Below are 18,257 nucleotides of genomic sequence, written 5' to 3' on the forward strand. Positions count from 1 at the left end.
CAGCATTTATAGTGGGGAAAAAGCTGCTTGCAGTGCTGGGAATGTTGTCAGGGGTGCAGGAACTTCCTTCCAAAACTGTAGTTTCTCCTTCTAAATATAAATGCTTAGTTATATTTAATATTAAAGTTGTTTATATTTAGCAAATAAAATTAATTTTTATTTAGTCAGATTGGGATTCTGTACTTCTCAATCAGGTGCTGTCAGGCAGGTGGAATTGGCAAACTGATAAAAACACTATTTTTCATACTGTGGTAAAGATTTACCCTATTGCTTGTAAATCATTTGATTCCAAGAAGAAAATGGATAAGAAATCATTGTTCCTGTGGTTAAATACCCCCCCAGAAAAATAGATTTCCTTTAAAGCTGGGTTAATCAGTTTGCTTTTTGCCTTTTGCACTCTGCAATTGCTGTCTGTACACTTTGTCACCTGGAAGAATAAAATTGGCTTCTCCTTACAGGTTTGGACCAAAAAAGGGTCAAGTGAAAAAGGCCGAGGTCAGAATTCCAAGCTGCCCCCCAGATTTGCCAAAAAGCAGCAGCAGGCAGCGGCTGCAGCTGCACAGCAGGCTCAAGCTCAGGCTCAGCCTCCCTGCCCAGCCCAGTCCCCAGCCCAGCCCCAGGCTCCTGTTCCAGCACAAAGCCAGGCTGCAGGAGGGACAGCCAGCACAGACTACACCGTGTCAGGCAAAGTCCTGCAGAACACCCAGCCTCACAACGGCCTGGCAGCTGAATTATGGGACAACAAAGTGCCTCCTACAGCAGTTCTGAATGACATCTCCAAAAAATGTAAGTGCTGGCTTTTGGATTTGAGGTGGGTGAAGCAAGCGTTGTATTTAGAGGAAGCTGATGGGCCAGCTGGCTCTCTGGTTGTATTTTTACCTGCAGATGGATTCTGCACAGGGAATGAGGGCAGCGTACCCAAGTGCAGCATAGTAACCTCCAAAAAGAGGGGTTTGCAGTACAGTATTTTATGTTATTGTGTTCTTTCCTCACAAGAAATGAGCAACTGTCACTCCCTTGAGGAGTCTGTTTTGTCAGACTCGGTCATTGTTCCAGACATGTTAATTGCCCCACTTGAAAGCAACTGAATAGGTAGCACATTTTTAACCACTGATGAGGTTAATTAAAGCTTATTTACTCAAGACATCTGTAATTTACTTCTCAGTCAGTCAATACATTGATTTGAATACCTCTAGCAGCATTGAGGGTTTTTTTAACTCTGTCTTTTTTTAATTGCCAGTGGGACCCATTAGCCCACCTCAGCCACCTTCAGTCAGTGCCTGGAACAAGCCTCTGACATCTTTTGGTTCAGCTCCATCTCCAGAGGTAAGAATGAGGGGAAGAAGAGTAGCTGTGTTTGAAGCTTACCCACCCAAATTATATTTCATTGGGGTTGGGTACAGATTATCCATTTATCCAGGAGTGCAGATACTTAAGCTAATGTGCATAGAATTCCATGAAGTCAGGAGATAGTATGGAAGCATGGGATATAGGCTGGTGGTTTTATAATTGCAGCAGGGAAAAGCTGTTCTCTTGATAATAACTCAGCCATTCACAGATTCTATTGATGGCTGTTACTCATTGCATTTCCAAAGAAAAATATTGCCCAGTTTGCCTGATTGTGTAGGGCTCAGTGAAATAGACAGAAACAGGATGTCTCCAAGGAACTAAAGGGGTTTTGTGTTCCTTAAATTTGAGATACAAAAAGCAGTCAGCAATATTTATACCAATATTATCTGTGGATAGTCCCATGGAATTTGCATAGCCTTAAATTTTACATTTAAAGTGCTGTGGTCTTACTTTCCTGGTACTTTTTTGGTCTTAATTGTTTTAAACAGCAGGAATGTTGAGACAGCTGTTGTAGGAGACAATTTGAACTGCACAAGAGATGTGGAAATACTTTTCTATTTCTTACTGTTTCTCTTGAATTGAGCATTAAGTTTTGAACTTCCAAGAGAATGTTGTGAACCTGAATCTGAATTGCACTTGTTCCTCTTGATCTTGGTGATATTTACATATTTCTTCACTGCTTTTTTCTTGAGCTCCTTTAACAGTAGAGACTTGAGGAGGAGGAAGTGTATGTAAAGATATTGTTTATTCTTGCAAATCTGTTGCAGTCACAAATGGTACCTCTGCAAAAGATAAAAGTACCCTTCTAGTGGTTTTCAGCTGAGCATGTTTTTTGTGTTCTTTTCTGAGCCATTGTACTGATACAGAAAATATTCAGAATGGGTTAAATGTTTGCTTTTTAACCAGGGGACAAAGCCTGGACAAGAAGGTGGAGTCGATCTTGGTATAGAAACCATTCAGTTTGGAGCCCCAGCTTCCAGTGGCAGTGACAATGAAGTTGGTTCTGTGCTGTCTGAGAAATCCACTGACAAATTACCAGAACCCAAAGAGCAGAGACAGAAACAGCCTCGGGCTGGACCCATCAAAGCACAAAAGGTAAAAGGTCGTAATTGCAGTACAAAGTTCAGTCAGAAAAGGGTTACAAATAGCAGAGTAGAATACAGTGAGTTAGGACTAGAGCCATAAAAATTGCCTCCCTTTTTATATTTCCTAATACAATCAACAAGGTGGTTCTTGCAGAGAAGATGTGCAGGGTAATTAAACAGCACCTTAGCCCAGCAGAGGCTGCAGATTGGTTCTGTATTTGAAGCCAGGGATGGGAGTATGGATTTGTGATAGCTTTGTTGGTAAACTCTGGATGTGGTGGAGTGCTTTGGTTTTATTTGTAGTTTGAGTGATCTGTTTTTTCTTGAGGTTCCCTCAAGGTGGCTTAAGGCAAGGTCACACTCAGGCCTCCTTGAGAGCTGTTTGGAAACAGCATTGCAGTGCTGCCCTGGCTGTGTCTGCAGGTGCAGTGGTTCTTCCTGCCTTGCCCACTAAAGTGATGAATGGTGCCCTGTTTAGTTTTGTAGCCAGATTATCAACTGATCAGTACATGAAGTTGCAGAAAATGAAGTGTTTTTGAGGAAAGGGAGGAATGTTAGAGACATTACTTTGAGGTCTGCAGTTCAAATGCACAGGTGTCTGAATAATTAATTTTTTTTGCAATACTAAATAGCTAATCGAACTTATATCAGCTTAAAAAATAACTGTGTTGCTTGCCTTCCAGAGATTTTCTGTTATTTCCACCTCCAGTGCACACTAATCTGTGCATCACTAGCACTCAGCACCAGCTTCTAATTCTCAGAAAGAGAAGGTTATAGCAGATAAACTTGTCTGGTGACTTAGAGCGTCAGCTATTCCAGTCCCTCTTGATGTCTGAGATTTGGCAGCAATCCTGATGTAATTAAAGCCCTTTTGTCTTTCTAGGAGAGTGGATGTTTCTTTGTGTTGATTGTTAAGGTTTTGGTTGTTTGTTGGGTTTCCCCCCCCCTCCAAAAAAAGAGCTGAAATCTGGAAGTTCAGTCACACACAGAATGAATTTAACTTCTGCTGTATGAGACACTGAGTGGACATGTTGCAGTTCATGGCTTTCACTGCAGAATATAAAACATGTTCAGTAGAGAAATATGCACTGATTAAATCTGCTGATGAATTGCAATATCCCCTGTCTCAGATACACTGCAGCATGCCTAAAACTGCCCAGTAAAATCACTTTGATAGAATGAGCTCCAAAGTTAAATAGAGACAATCTACTTGACAGTGAACAGAAAGTTTCTTTTTTCTGCTTGTTTAGAGCTGTCAGGATTTCTGCAGATTTTGTTGAAAGACCCATATGTGACTAAATAGTAAATGCATTGGAAGGTAATATTTTTTACACTCCTTTGAGTGAGGCAGCTGTAAATGTAACTGCCTTGATGACAAAAAATAAATCCCAACAAACAAACAATTCTTACACACCCACCCACTCCTGTGGTGGTATTGTTTGCTGTGAAGCATAAATGCAAGCTTATATTCAGGATTGGTATTGTTGAATTAATATGGGAGATGTAAGAGGACCATACTTGAAACAAAGCAACTTACCTTTCCAAGGCAAAGTGTGAAGGTTTAAGTGACCTTAAAGTGTCTGGAGGAATTTCAGCCTCTATAAACAATTAGAGAAAATTTTATTCGGGGTATTTTAGAGAGTCTTCATTCACTCCCGAAATACCTGGTTTCTATTGAGGAAAAACAATTACCAGCCACTTATAAAAGCTTAAGGAATTGAATTTTCAGGACTGCCTTGGAGGGATTTTAGTGCTGCTCAGCAGTGAAGTGGACTCAGAGTCTCAGCCAGAAAGGACGTGGCTGTTGAAGCAGCAAAGCATTCAGGTTCCCTAGGGCCCTTCATTCTGCTGTAATTCAGCTGCACAGAAAGGAACTGCTGAATTGCAGCAATGATCCAGCCATGGTGTCTGCAGTATAAGGCAACACTTGTGTGTAGGTGTTTTATTTTTTCTGGATCCCTTTAATGGTCAGTTTCTGGGGAAAAATGCTGCCAACATCCATACATCAAGATAATTTCAAATAAAGGTAGAGTCTTCTGTTCTAGTTTCCTGGGGCCCTGTAAAATCCTGAATCCCTGAAAATTAAAATAACCTGTAGGTATACAAAGTGATGTGGTTTCTGTATTTTTTGTGCTTTTCTTATAAGGACAGTCAAAGTGACATTCTTTTGTGTTTTATTTGAACTCTGCCACTTCCCATAAAAAATTCATTGCTTGAAAACAATGGTTTGGATTCCTAATGTTCAAAATCAATGCATTTCATGTACTTATGACTTAGTCTCAAGTTCTTTACCTGATAGAAAATGCTTCCCCTTGAAGAGCTTTGTTCTGTTTAAAAATGATTTTTAGCATGTTATAAGTATTTTTGTTGGATAGGACACAGAGAGGAAAGCATGACTGACAAGTTAACACTAACTTAGCTTCCAGACTTGAGCCCGGTAGAAAACAAAGAGTATAAACCTGGTCCTATTGGGAAAGAGCGTTCTTTAAAGAACAGAAAGGTGAAGGATGCCCAGCAGGGAGAGCCTGAGGGACAGGAGAAGCCATCTCCCACCTCTGTCAGAAGCCCAGAACCTGTCACTACAAAGGAGACCAAAGCAGCGAGCGAGCTGAGCACCGAGATAGGAACCATGATATCTGTGTCTGCTCCAGAGTTTGGGACAAACACAAAGGTAAGAAAAATACTGCCAGATTACTGAGCACTGTATGTAAAATGTGATTGCAGTGAGGAGTTGACACTTGGTTGCCTGCTGGTGGTGCTTGGACAGCAGAGCCCACTGAGTGGCAGATAGGAAACACTGGTGCTTGAATTCAGAAGTGCTGCAGAGATGTGATGTCTTGTCCCTGACACAAATCAGCTTGGAAGTCTGTTCTGCTGAATGGCAAAACTCAGTCCTGAGCACTGCTGTGGAGAGTGGCACTGGAGCCTGGCGTAGGCAGAGTCTGCAGACTCAGATCAATGTGATGTATGCAAGATGACTTCCAGCAGAGAAGTGAAGTCGTGCATGATTGCTGGATGAGTGTATGGATGACCTCATGCTGTGAATTAAGTGCTGTTCTGTGAAAAAAATAAATCTCTGAACTAGCAATGTGCTAAAGCTTTAGGTAAGGCTTGTTCTGTGTCCCTAGATGGTCATGTGTATCCTCTTGGCTTGGATATTGTCTAGATATTCCTTGCAGAACTTCACAGTATTTAGGACTCATCATAGTCCCCTGCTTTCTTTATAACTGCTCAGCAGTGAGATGGTGATCTGCTGTTGGGATTCATTGTTCTGCAGGTCAGTTCTTAGATGTGGCTGAAAAACATCCCCAGAGGCATCTCCTTTCTGCTTGTGTCTTGACAAGTACTCTGGTTGTCATCTCTCAGATGTAAAGAAGTGATACAGTTTGAGTAGCTACTGCTTAATAGTTACACCTGCTTTGGTACAGGAAAAATGATCCTTGCAGGTTTGAAAAGCAGTTTTCTAAGTATAGAAACTTATAAGACCATCCTGGTCTTAAGCAGAAATCTTCTGATGGCATTTAGGAAAACTGATCCTCTTTAAGAGTTACATTAATAGTTGAAGAATATGGAGTGTGGATCACCCCCAATTCATCTTTGTCACACATCTTTGATCCCACAGCTAGGAAAAGAACCCCAAACCGAAGGACAGCTTAGGCAGCTTTTTGCTATAAAAGATACTGTCTCAATGAAGTGTTGCTACAGAGCCAGTGGAAGGATATTTGTGTCCAACATGGAAGCTGAAGGCTTAAGAAAATTCAGTGCAGGGATTTCTCATCCTTCCTGACATTTTCCATCTTGTAGGTAGGTGTGAGTGGTTTATGTTCATACCAGAAACTGAGAAATGTATGAGAATCAGAAGTGCAGAGCAGTAAATACCTTGCTCAGGTGTTTGGTGAGCCTGTTTGGTTCCTGTGCTTCCCAGGGTCCCACAAACTCCTGTGGCCAGAGCTCAAGACAGGAGAAGAGGATTCTTCTAAGCCACAAACAGAATAGGAAACACAGCTTTGATTACTGCAGCCTGACTGAGTCTAGTCAAGTAGCTCTGCTAAAATCAGCAACATTTCCTCTCTGCAATTGTATTTTTGAAGTATGAGTTTTTCAAAAGGGAAGTCTGGACTTTGTGCCAGTCTGGGTTTAGTTTAACATGGGTTGCCAAGGTTCTTTGAACTGCCACAGTACTAAAGCACTGAGGTTCTGTTTCTGGAAGGAAAACCAGAGTGGAAAGAGGCTTTCCAGTTTGTGCTGCATATGAAAGTTCTCAATTTCTTTATTGAATGATTGCTTAAAGAAGCCTTTCATAATAGGCCTAAATACTCCTGTCTTAACAGTACCAGGTTTGCCTTTAAATTCCTTTGTTAAGAATAGTTCCTGAAGCAATAGTAAGTTCTTTTTCTAGGAAAGAAGTGGAAGCTAAACCAACAGTTACATCTCTGGAAGTTAACCCAAAAACCTGTGCATTTATTGGATAAGATAACCTTCATGTAGGTTTTTCAGGAATAAACCTGCAATAAATGTCCCTTCTTTTTGAAGAGGCTTTTAAAAGGGGCTCAAATACTGCTCCAGCCTTGGAGTTCTTGTACTGATGTACATTGAAATTGCTTTTTCTTGTCTTGGTACTCTTTCCATTGCTTGTTCATGAGGGAGGAGGTGTTGACTTCTTTAACCTGTTGTTTCGATGTCAAATGTTGATGTTGTGGCAAACTTAAATGTCTTTTCTTTTGATAGGCTTAAACATCCCTCTCAGAGATTCCTGCTCAGCTTCCAGGAGTGCACACTTGTGGTGTATTTGATTTAAATGTCTGTAAAAACCAGCTGTCCTCCTTCAGAAGCTTTGTAAGAGTACCCCATCCATTCCAAAACAAACATCTTGATAAGAGCATGTGCCTTTAATCATACAAGACTGCTTAGAAACTGTATAAATATAAATTAACTCCTACAGTGAGATGTTTAAGTTTAGTACATAAGTATGATGCTCAGAAGCCATTGCAGCTGTTTCTCTTGGATTTTGCAGTATTTTTGTAGTGAAGGCAGTCTGATGTGTAAGTTTCTGAATTGGGTAAAACATCTTAGCCCTTGCCTTTCCCAGCCTTCCATTTCAACCTGTCGAATCCCAGGAAGACCAATACCTGGTTGTGGATGCCTGTGAAGTATTTGTACAGGTAGCTGTACAGCTGTGTCTTACAGATCGTGGCTAAAAGGACACACAGACTGGTTTTCAGAAGATTTTGAGTATCTTTCAATCTCTAATGTGGGTGATTTATCTAAATCAGGAACCAATCAAATAGCTAGTTCATCTCACTAAGTACCCTGATCCTTTACAGCAGGGTCAGCTCTGAGGTCTGCCTCGTGCTTTGTTCATCAAGTCACTGGAGGTTTTGTGATTTCTTCTTTTTGAAGGAGGTAGTTACAAGAAGTCTGCCTGTTCTTTTTCTTCAGCTGCAAACAATTTGTGGAGAACTCCAGAAAAGCATAAACATGAGCTTATTGCTCTAGCTGTTACTAGTTTATAATAAAGTAATCAGTTGATTTCTTCAGTCAAACAGTTGTACAGGAGAATCACTTTAACTGAATTGCAAAAGCTTATGGTGATAAGCCACATCTAGCAGAATCCTGGACTTAATGTAGCAGGAAATGAAGGATGGAGATTGATCTACAGTTTCTGGGGTGGTGTTCCTGTGGTTAAAGCATTGTCTTGTCTGCATGTTCAACCTGTAAACCACCCTTGTGCTTCAGCATTGCACATGCACTTGTAAGGGCACCACAGCTGGTACAGTGGTTTGGGTTTAATTCTAGTGAAAAAGCTCTTTTTGTGCTGTGAGTTTGCAAAGTAAGAAAGTTAGCAGTAGTCTTGATCCATCTTCTTTCATAAGGAATTTCACTGCTCAAACCCTGAAAAATTGCATTCAGACCTTGAAGGAAATTTAATAAAAACACTTCCTCTTTCTTATGCAGTAATGCATCCTTAAAAAAATACGGAGCCATTTAATTACTTCATTAGAAGGTCTGTGTGATGAAAGCAGCCTTGCATTCTTGCCTTGTTTTACCCAGATTAAATTTGCCTGTTGGAATCCAGTGCAAATGTGCAGCTTGCAGTTTGGTGGTTGGGATTGTGGGAAGCACCATATATCTTGTATTTCACCAGTTTAGCAAGTAAAGGAAGTAAATAAATGGAGAAAAGAGTTCTCTGTTTTCTTCATAAATTAGAAAAACAAATCCGTGTGCACGTTGTCCTCTCACCCTGCTATGGTTTAGCTTGTTCTGGTCTTTTACCAAAATGAGCTCGTCCTTTGAAGGAGGATTCTTTGTCATTTGTCAGTTACTATCTCAGTGCTCTAATTGCTTTTTTAGAGGCATTGCTGCAGGCCTGAGGAGTAAATTGAGTGTGCACTTTTTTAGTAGCTTATCCTACTGGTTGGATGGAACTAAACTAGCATTATATGGCTTGTGTCTTCAAAATCATTATGGGTTGGCAAGTCCAGACACTCAGTAACAGTTCTGCTGCTGATTTGTTCTTCAGTTCTTTTGTGGTGTTTGGTTCTATCAAGATGGTGGAGCCTTTCCTGGGCACCAGGGATGTAAAACTTCAGACATTTAAACTTTGCTCAGGCCATTTCTATCTACAGCTGCAGGAGTCACTGCCTACTGCCAGCACTGAAAGGACCTTGTTTGCTGAGCACATGAAGGGCCACTTGACTGTGACAAATAAGCTTCAAGAAAAGCCTCTGAGCAGACTGGAAACCTCAGTCCTTTTCTTCCTTGAAATCATTAAGCAGTGCAGAAATCAGAAGGTAGCCTGCACCATCCAGAGAATCTGAGTCTTGTGATTTTCAGAGACAAAACTTACAGGAAAGGAAATTGTTTTGCAAATTGCAACCATCCCTTTGTGTTCTTTTTCATCTGGAGGGCCTTTCTTGTCATACTAAGAAATTTCTGTATTTATTTAAAGCTACAGAAAGCTTTCAGCTAAGGTATTTTACTTTTTAAGCTGACTGAAAGGGCCTGCAGGTGGCTGAAGCATCTTGGGTGACAAATGATAACTGGTTGCACCACCACAGTCCAGTTTTAGAGTGCCCAGGAGATACACTGCTCTGAATGTTCTTGCCTTACAGACTGTATTTTGACTTTTCTCCAGATGTACATTGTGAGGTCATGAGGCAAACTGTAATCTTCTAAGAATCCTCCTGACCTCAGTAGCAATTCTGCAGTAAGGATTGCTACACATGACTTGCAAGAAAAAAGTGTGAAATTCTAATCTTCTGTTGCTTGCTGAACTCCTCCTGTAGAAAGGCTGACATCTGTCCAAGAAATTGAAATGGAATTTAGGTAAGGGAGATATTTTAATGGAATTGTTTTTCTTCACAGGAGTCTGTAACAGACTACACTACACCTTCTTCTCATCCTAACACAGTGGCTACTAGCAGTACAAAAATGGAGGAGACTTTGGTGACGAACGTAAGTCCATTGCAGTGATCGTCTTGACTTTGAAGACAAGAAAATATTTTCACACTTCTTTTAAAGCACCAAATAGTGCCTTCAGTGAACAAGTCCACAGGGTTCCTTTCATGTGAACTAGCTGGGCTTTTTCCAGTAATCTTACTCAGAAGGACATTTGGTCTGATTAGTACCTGCTCTGGAATTCTTCAGGTATTTTCTTGTCTTTTGAACAATCACAGTGAGCTAAAGAGCACAGAAAGTGGAGATGTTTATAGGGACAATTCTAAAAAAAGCAAAGATAGGCATAATGAGGGAGTGTGTTCTTGGCAGCAGTTGGGACTTGAGCCTGGTACCAGTAGCAAAGCTCTGTAGGCTGTTTGAAGAAAGGTTCTTACAAACAAAGGAATTATGAACTGTAGCCTGAAATCACGGCAACTGCATGCAAAGGGAGCAGCTGAATGGTTGTGAGAGCAGACAGCAGGCTTCAGGTGTTCAGTTGCTATGGAGATGAGATGTTTGCAGCCCTCAAAGCCAGTGCAGTGATCCTGACTTGTGAGCGTGGCACAGTGGTTGAGAGCTGGGTTGTGACTTGTAGCAAAATCAAGTTTGTCTTGAGTGTGCTGGGGCATCAGGGAGCTTGGATCTTGTGATTCTTGTTGTTTAAGTAATGGAATTAGCTCAGGGTTGAGTCACTTGTTGATGGGGGAAGGTAGAATCATACAGTAGGATCTCAGTTTTTATGAAGATGTCTTGTGAATTCCATCTAAAAATGCTTTTCAGCTTACTGCAGCACCATTTTGAAGCAGTACTGATTGAACTTCTTACTCTTCTGCTGGCTTTTGTGGTAGTGTTGTGGTTTTTGACTTTGGTGGTTAGTGTGGAAGACTGATTGCTTTTGTGTTAATGATGTCCAATTCTTGTTGGAGTTGAATTTCTAACACGGGAATTAGGGGTTCCTGGCCACAAAGGATCTGTGCCATCCCCTGCTTCAAAGCTTCAGGATCTGTCTTTTGGATTAGCCTTATCTCATCCAGTGGAAGTCCATTAGCTAAGCTGTGGATAGAGGAAGGAATGGTTAGGAGTAACAGACTGGACAGTGCAGTATTTTTGATTCATTTCCTTTAAAACTTCTAGGAAATCCATTGGAGTTTTCAGAGGCAAAGATAGCAATAGCATTACGTCAGGTTTATTTCCCCAAGTATCACATCTTTCATCTTTTGAAAGAGAAAATAGCTGAATTCAATTATTGGATGGCAAATCTGTTGTAGTTTGTTTCATGGTCCTGTGATTTTGCAGGTCTATAAAAACTTCCTCTTTTCAGAAACTGCATCTCAGAACTCAAGGTCATGAAGCCCCATGTACTGTATTGGTACAAACAGGGACAAACCTGGCTTGGGAAGAATTTTTGCATATCAATAAACTGAAATGGTACTTGAAATTAAATCCCCAAACAGAGAATTGGTGTTTGTTTATGCAGAGGACATGGACGCCTTAAAACCTTAATCTTCAGCCTCTTTGAGAGATGAGAAGCATCTTGGCACCTGCTGAGTGGCCTTTCCTTGCCTACCAAATTTTCACCTTATTTTATCAGTCTCCCTGCCAAATGCTCAAGCCTTGAAGAAATTGTAGCTCACTTGATAAAGCTTGAGCTTTGCTTTCTGGGGCTTTTCTGGTAGACGTAGTTAGAATGTGATGTGTGTTGCCTGCCTTTCAGGTGCCCCTGCCCCACACCCTTCCCCTCCCTAGGAGGGAGACTTTACAACAGAGCTCCAGCCTAACTCCAGTTTCTCCCGCTACCGTCGACCTCACCCTCAAGGTATGTACCACATCCCTCTAAGGGTCGTTTTCTTGCATGCAGGGGAAAAAAGTTATTGGAGAACTTGCTGGTGAACCTTTTTTTAGAGCCTTCCTTTGTTTCCTCTGCTGAACTGCTTTTGCATATAAATGGATGGCTGAAACACGAGACTCTGTCGAAGGATGCATTTAAACCATAAATTTCTAACCCCATTTTGCATTAACACTTGGCATCTCAACCAGTCTTGGCTCCCACTGCCCTGAAAAACCAAGATCCTAGAGTTTTAGCGTTGGACCACAGTGCTCATGGCAAACCATCAGAATCTGGCTGAGGGTTTTTGAACGTTGAGCTTAAGATAAGTTGCCTGGTTTGGTGTAAAGGCTTGAAGGATTTGCTTGATAAGCCAAGCTTGATTTCTTCTTGGTTGTAAGACTTTGGTGCAGTGATAATTTGGTTTTGAATTGGATGGCTGAAGTTCCAAGTAGTGACATGTAGATGGTGTGTTGGTGTCTCTGAAAGGCAGTTAGATCAGCAAGTCAGAGCGTGTTTTGTAGTGTTGTAAATGTTCTGTTTCCTGCTTTCCAGTGCAGACCAAGTGTGGAGAATATTTTCAGTGCTGTTTTCCCATTTTGTTGGATTTTGGACTGTGTGCATTATATAACTCACTAACACAGAGTTGGGCTCTAGCTTTGCTACTGTATTTTTAGAAGTTGTTGGGTTTTTTCTTTTTTTGGTGTCCTAGATCTGCTTTGTCATTGTGACTGCAGGTGACTGAGCCAGTAGAAGTGTTGTTGCTGCTTCTGGTGTTAAGGAATAGTGGTGTTTGACCTTAGTTTGTCTAAGTTTTTAAAAGAAGAAATGAAACTTGATTGGATGCAGAGCTAATGCTTTGGAGGAACTTGCTTGTCAATGCCAGTGAGACTTGTCTCACTGGCTTGGTTTGACAGCTGCTTGCTTGTGTTCTCTACAGATGAGAAATATTCATGTTCTGTTGTTGAATCTCTGCTTTTCTTTTGTTAACACTTTATTTCCTAAAAAGAGTATAACACCTCTTTCAAACAGTAGACCTAAAGAAACGGGGAGAGCACTGTGGAGGGAGAAATAGTTTTTTAAAAACTGGGTTTCTGGTACATATTCTTGTGTAATAAGTTATCCTAACGTGACTTTCTGGCGTCTGAAAGTGTTGTTCTGAGATAGTCTGGCTGTTTGGCAGCTGGAGATGGAATCCTCTGTCATACAGGTAGGGCTCAAAGTTACCTGAAAGTTACCTCATAGTGTGGGACACTGCCCAGTTACAGAGCAAACTGTGGTGTCTGTATCAGTCATCCTGCATTTCTTTTCCTGCTCTTGTGGTGTCAGTGATTTCTCAGTGGATGATAGATTTTTGGATGTGTGGTAACAAAATAGGTCAAAGATCCATGTTTTGAGGCTATCTTGAAGAGCTCTCTGACTGAAATCTGGATGGAAAGCTATTTGGGAGCAGCTTTGTCCCTGATTTCTTCATTCCAGTCACTGGAGCTCTACCTCCTTTTCACAAACACAGAAGGCAGCAGGCTTGTTCTGAAGCACACAGTGAGACTGTCACTGTCACAGCAGGCACAGCTCTGCTCTTTGTCATCCTCTTCCAGTACAGCCCTTGCATCTTTCTAAAGATACTTCTGGAGCAGGAGAGAGAAAAGCATTTCCTTCATTTTCTTAAAAGAACAAAATGTCCAGGTTCTGCCTGCATAAAGGATTATTCCCTGCACCTGCTCTTCCCTCCATTCCCCATCACAGAAAGTTGTCTGTGAATAGACTTGAAGGGCACTTGGCCACAATTGCTCCCACTGCTTGCCATCATTCTTCAGTGGAGGTATAAGGTGCTCATATGGGAAGCCTTTTTGAGATCTTGTTTCCTTGGAGTAACTTTGCTAAAGACACCTTTACTCAGTCATCCTCTTAAGGACTTGGCTCGTAGGGCTGTTGTAGGTAAGGAGCTGAGCAGAAGAAAGACCAAAGCAATCTCAAACTGAGTGCTTGGCCTTCTTCATGTCCCAGGTTTCATCTAAAATTCCTCTCTAGGCATCTGACAAGAAACTGAAAGTTTGAACTTTGTTTTTCTGGCCTTCTTCATGTCCCAGGTTTCATCTAAAATTCCTCTGTAGGCATCTGGTCAAGAAACTGACACGTTTGAACTTTCTTTTTCTAACCATTGAGACTTTGGTGTATTTAAGGAAAGGCACCCTGGGGTGTGTCTCCAGTGGAGGTTTTGGGTAACTTGGGCAGGACTGTTCTGCAGTGTGAAGGTCCCAGTGGATCAGTGATGAAGAGAAGCCTCAGCCGGCCATGATCCCCTCCTTATTGCCCTCCTTTCTCCCTGAGCAGTGAAACTACAACACTGTCCCCAGTCTCACTTAATTTTGAGCCTCTTAAACCTCCATATCTGGTCTGTAGATGGTGCTGAATAGGCATTCCTAGAGTATCAATGTCTTGCATCTTTTTTCCTAGCTTATAAAAGTTAGAGGTTGCTAGAGACTTTCCAAAAGAAAACTTCAGGACTCTGTGATATGCTCTAGATGTGACAAAATGCAGTGTGTAGCTTTTGCTATCAATAGTTTCTCCAGGACATTATGAAAACCAGTGAACATAGAACCTTCTACACCTTCTCTAGCCTGACAGTCACAGGTACTCACTTTCTCTCAGTGCCAGTGCAATACACCTAAACACATGATGAATGAACTTTGTCTTGTCTGTAAGAATCAGAACCAGTTTGGAGGAAAATGTTGTGGAGGGGAAACAGTGAATGATTGCTGGGGAAGATGATCTCAAAAATGAAAATAGGTGACTTGCCCCCAGAGGACTTAATGTGTGACTAAGTTTCCCTCCTCCCCCTTTATTCTCTTTAGGAATCCAGAACCTCATTTTCCACTCGGGTGTGTATTGATCACCTGTGATCCACTTCTTTTGATACTGCTCTGCTTTTTTATCATTTCTGAAGCATCTAGACAAATAGCCTAAGCCATGTTTGATCTGTCCAGACTCTGCCTAACTCATGTAAAGCAGGGCAGGTTGACAGGTGTGGCTTTGAGAGACTGCAGGTCCCAGTTGGGGGGGCTCTCTGGAGCAGGCAGTGAGGGCAGATGTGTGGTGAGTGTCTGTTTGCCCCACCACTAAAGGCAGCACCTGGCCTCAAAAAACTTAGAGTGAGCAATTTCAGCTCTGCTAGCAAAACTTGTATTTCCACTGGAGACACCTGAAGGTTGTGCAGAAGTCCACGGATCATGTTTGAGCTTTTAAATTAGTGAGTGTAGTCTAAACATTAATATTTCCTGCTCATTGGACCCTCAGAAATGTGTCAATTTAGATTTCATGTTGCGTGGCTAACATAGCAAGAATTAGATTTTACTGGCTGCAGTAAAATAGTGGTTGTTTCCACTTCTGGGGGAAGGTAACTGTATCTATAATATTTGAAGTTTCATCTCCCTTGCTGTGCAAGACATAAACTCATAATTATAGAAATAGAGGAGCATGAAGCATTTTCTAGCTTTAACATAAAGCAGCACACACAAGCTGTGTCGGCTTGTGGTTGCTTCTTGAGCAGTAGTTGCTTTGGAATTCTAAACTTGACTGCTGTCATGTTCACTGAAGTGCAGTAGGTATCTTTGGTGGTCACTCAAAGTGGATGATGGACCAAGAAAGCAAAGGGCTGCTTCATTTAAATGGCCCAAGTAACTTGGAAGTAAAGGACTTGACGGAAATATTTAGAGGGGGTTTTCCCTTTCTTTTGCTCACTGTGTCTTTGCTCTTCATGTCAAACAAAACCAAGCCAAATTAGTGCGAGTGAATTCTCTTTTGAGCATTGGCTGTTAAGATGATGAACTGTGCACATGTGCAGTTGGAGCAGATGAGCAGCTCCAACTTGAGGCTGTTTGCTTTTTGCATGAACAGAGTTGCACGATGACAGCAACTTCCAAAAGAGGCTCGCATGAAGCCCCTGTTGCCTATTAACTAAAAAGAACTGTTAAAAGAGGAGCAGTGACTGCTTGAAACTTCCTAATAGATGAGGAATTTTTTTTTTCTTTTAAATAGATGGAGTCTGCACGCAAAGCATGGGAGAATTCCCCAAACATGGGGGAGAAGAGTTCACCAGTGACCTCAGCAGCGTCTCCCATTGCTGGTGGCAGCAGCAGCAGCAGCAGCAACACTGGGCCAAGCAGTGGCACTTACAGCTCTTTCTCAAGTGCATCAATGCCTCCTATTCCTGTGGCCTCAGTTACCCCCACAACATCCCTCTCAGGTACCACATGTCAGAGCAGTAGTGTCCCCATGTGTTGTTCCTTGCTTATGTTTCTTGAGGGATTGGATTCCCTTTGGAATTGTTTAATGCAAAGCTAACAAAAGCTTTGTGCTAGAAATGGAATGTCAGATCTGAGCAGCAGCTTCCCAAATAACCTGTTAACTGACTTCACCTGTTCCACTTCAGTCAGCTGAAAATAATACTGAGCTACTCTCTGCCTAAGCTACTTAAATGGACCTGAAAGAGGAGGTACTTCTCCTGTCTGCTGGTTTCATTTTGTTCTGCCAAATAGAGGCAAGCAGATAGGTTTTGAGGCAAAGGATGATTTTGGTGTTTTACTTCTATTTGTACTCTTGCTTTTTAAGTTAAAGCTTCAACAACTCCTATCAAAACCTATTTGCAAAGGGCAGAGCAAATGTCCAGCTGCTTTCACAACCAGTGCTTGGTTACCACCTTGGTTCTTGGCAGCAAACAAAAGATGATAAATCTGGTTAAGTCTTCATGCCTTAGAATATTAAAATACATCTCCATGAGAGGCACAGCCGCTGTGGGTTGCAGTGTCTTGTTGAATAACTGACCAGGCTGCCTCCTTCAGTACCTCTGTGTGCTCCTGTGCCTGAGAAGGGAGATGTATCAGGGTTGCAGCACTTCCACAGTGACCTCAACAGAATTGGCTCCATGTTTTTCTTGTGTTGCTGGAAACAGCTGCATTAGGTTTCAGTGTTCTTTACCAGTTGTGGCTGTGCTCACAGAGCTGTCCCAAAACTGACCTCTGAATCGTGAGGCTCTGAAATGTGTTTGATTGTTGCATCCCTTGCTTCTCTCCTCCTAGGAGCTGGAACATACACAACCTCTTCACTGAGTACGAAGACTGCAAGCACCTCAGACCCTCCTAATATCTGCAAAGTGAAACCCCAGCAGCTGCAGACAAGCAGCCTGGCTTCTGCCAGCCACTTCTCCCAGCTGAGCTGCATGCCATCCCTCATTGCCCAGCAGCAGCAAAGTCCCCAGGTCTATGTGTCTCAGTCTGCAGCAGGTAATGGTGTTTGTGGCTGAGAAGCCACACATCTGCTCTTTTTTTTTAATTTTGAAGCTGGAGAGTTTAATTTGGTTCTGGTTTTTGCTCTGCAGTAAAGACAGAATGATAAAGAGTGTTCTGTACTCAGATCCACTAATTGTCTTACTCTAAATCTCCACTGCTTTATCAGGAAGTACAAAGGTAGTGCTGTATAGTTTTGTTGAAGAAAGTAAGTTTGAGTCTCTTAATGTATCAGTTTTCTGTTGCAGAATTGTAAATTGCTATTTAAGACCAGGAGTGATTTAGTTTTCTTTCTTAAAATCCTACAGTAGTTGAGAGTTGTGGCATTTTTTCTTTAAGGAAAATCCTCCATCTAGTTAACAATCTAGTTAAATTACATGACAGTGTAACACATTCTTACCCTTCCTTCACCCAAATGCCATTTTTGCCCAGAATCTGTTGTTCATCCCTCCAAAATGGTGTGGGATTAATGATACCTGTGCAAGACTGATAGATTCTGGGGGTGAATTGGAAAAGATACAAAAGCTTTTGAGGCACCCAGCTCTCCAGTGCTGCTCCTTCTCCCAGGCCCTCTGGTAGCTATTACAGTGGGAAGGACTGACAGTAGCTGAATCTCTAATTCTTGGTGAAAACCTTTCTAGAGGAATGGTGTTGGGAATCAGTTACTAATTGTATTGCTTTTCCTGAGGTACTGCAGCTCAAATCCCAGCTTTCTACATGGATACAAGTCACCTGTTCAATACCCAGCACGCACGTTTGGCACCACCTTCTCTGGCCCAGCAACAAGGCTTTCAGCCAGGCCTTTCTCAGGTATTTGGGGATTCCTAATTCACTTTTTTCCCTTCCCTATCCATATTGCCTTTAAACTTCTACTAATGATTTGGTGAGGACAGGGGAGAGTGAGACTAATGACTGCAAAAAATGAGGTCATGCCTGCCCTTGCTGTCTGTTCTGATGCATGCAGGCAGTGCTTGATTGTTTGCCATGGAAGTTGAGAGATTAAGCTTCCACACACCAATATATGGGAAAGTTTATATTCCTGGGAGGTGTTTCTGTGGCCATGTGAGTGCAGGCTTACTCAACTTTTGTCATACAAAATTATATGCAATCTCAAGGAGTTGTTTGATATGCAGATCTGAATATTTCACTCAGTTTCTGCTGGTTGATTGTGAGGAAAAGTATAAAATTTGATTAGAAAGTAATTTTCATGAGGGCAGCAATATTAGCTCTGCATGCAGCCTTGGGGTTTGACATTCTTATTTTACTTTTCATAAT

General features: G+C 41.8%; 1 protein-coding gene across 9 annotated transcripts in view; it reads left to right on the top strand.

Annotated features, from left to right (window-relative positions):
- PRRC2C (proline rich coiled-coil 2C) overlaps window positions 1–18,257 on the top strand; it is a 68,928-nt gene that overhangs the window by 37,448 nt on the left and 13,223 nt on the right. For 6 of the 9 annotated variants that reach the window (XM_041479092.1, XM_041479096.1, XM_041479095.1 and 3 more), the window contains exons 19-27: window positions 459–786; window positions 1,241–1,326; window positions 2,257–2,445; window positions 4,855–5,106; window positions 9,801–9,890; window positions 11,587–11,688; window positions 15,736–15,943; window positions 16,776–16,979; window positions 17,680–17,792. In XM_041479092.1, coding sequence (XP_041335026.1) covers window positions 459–786; window positions 1,241–1,326; window positions 2,257–2,445; window positions 4,855–5,106; window positions 9,801–9,890; window positions 11,587–11,688; window positions 15,736–15,943; window positions 16,776–16,979; window positions 17,680–17,792 — 1,572 coding nt within the window. The remainder of the gene's footprint in view (window positions 1–458; window positions 787–1,240; window positions 1,327–2,256; window positions 2,446–4,854; window positions 5,107–9,800; window positions 9,891–11,586; window positions 11,689–15,735; window positions 15,944–16,775; window positions 16,980–17,679; window positions 17,793–18,257) is intronic. The other 3 variants (XM_041479100.1, XM_041479099.1, XM_041479101.1) reach the window with 3 other exon arrangements.

This window comes from Pyrgilauda ruficollis, unplaced genomic scaffold, assembly GCF_017590135.1.
Source record: "Pyrgilauda ruficollis isolate IOZ18807 unplaced genomic scaffold, ASM1759013v1 scaffold47, whole genome shotgun sequence".
NCBI lineage: Eukaryota > Metazoa > Chordata > Aves > Passeriformes > Passeridae > Pyrgilauda > Pyrgilauda ruficollis.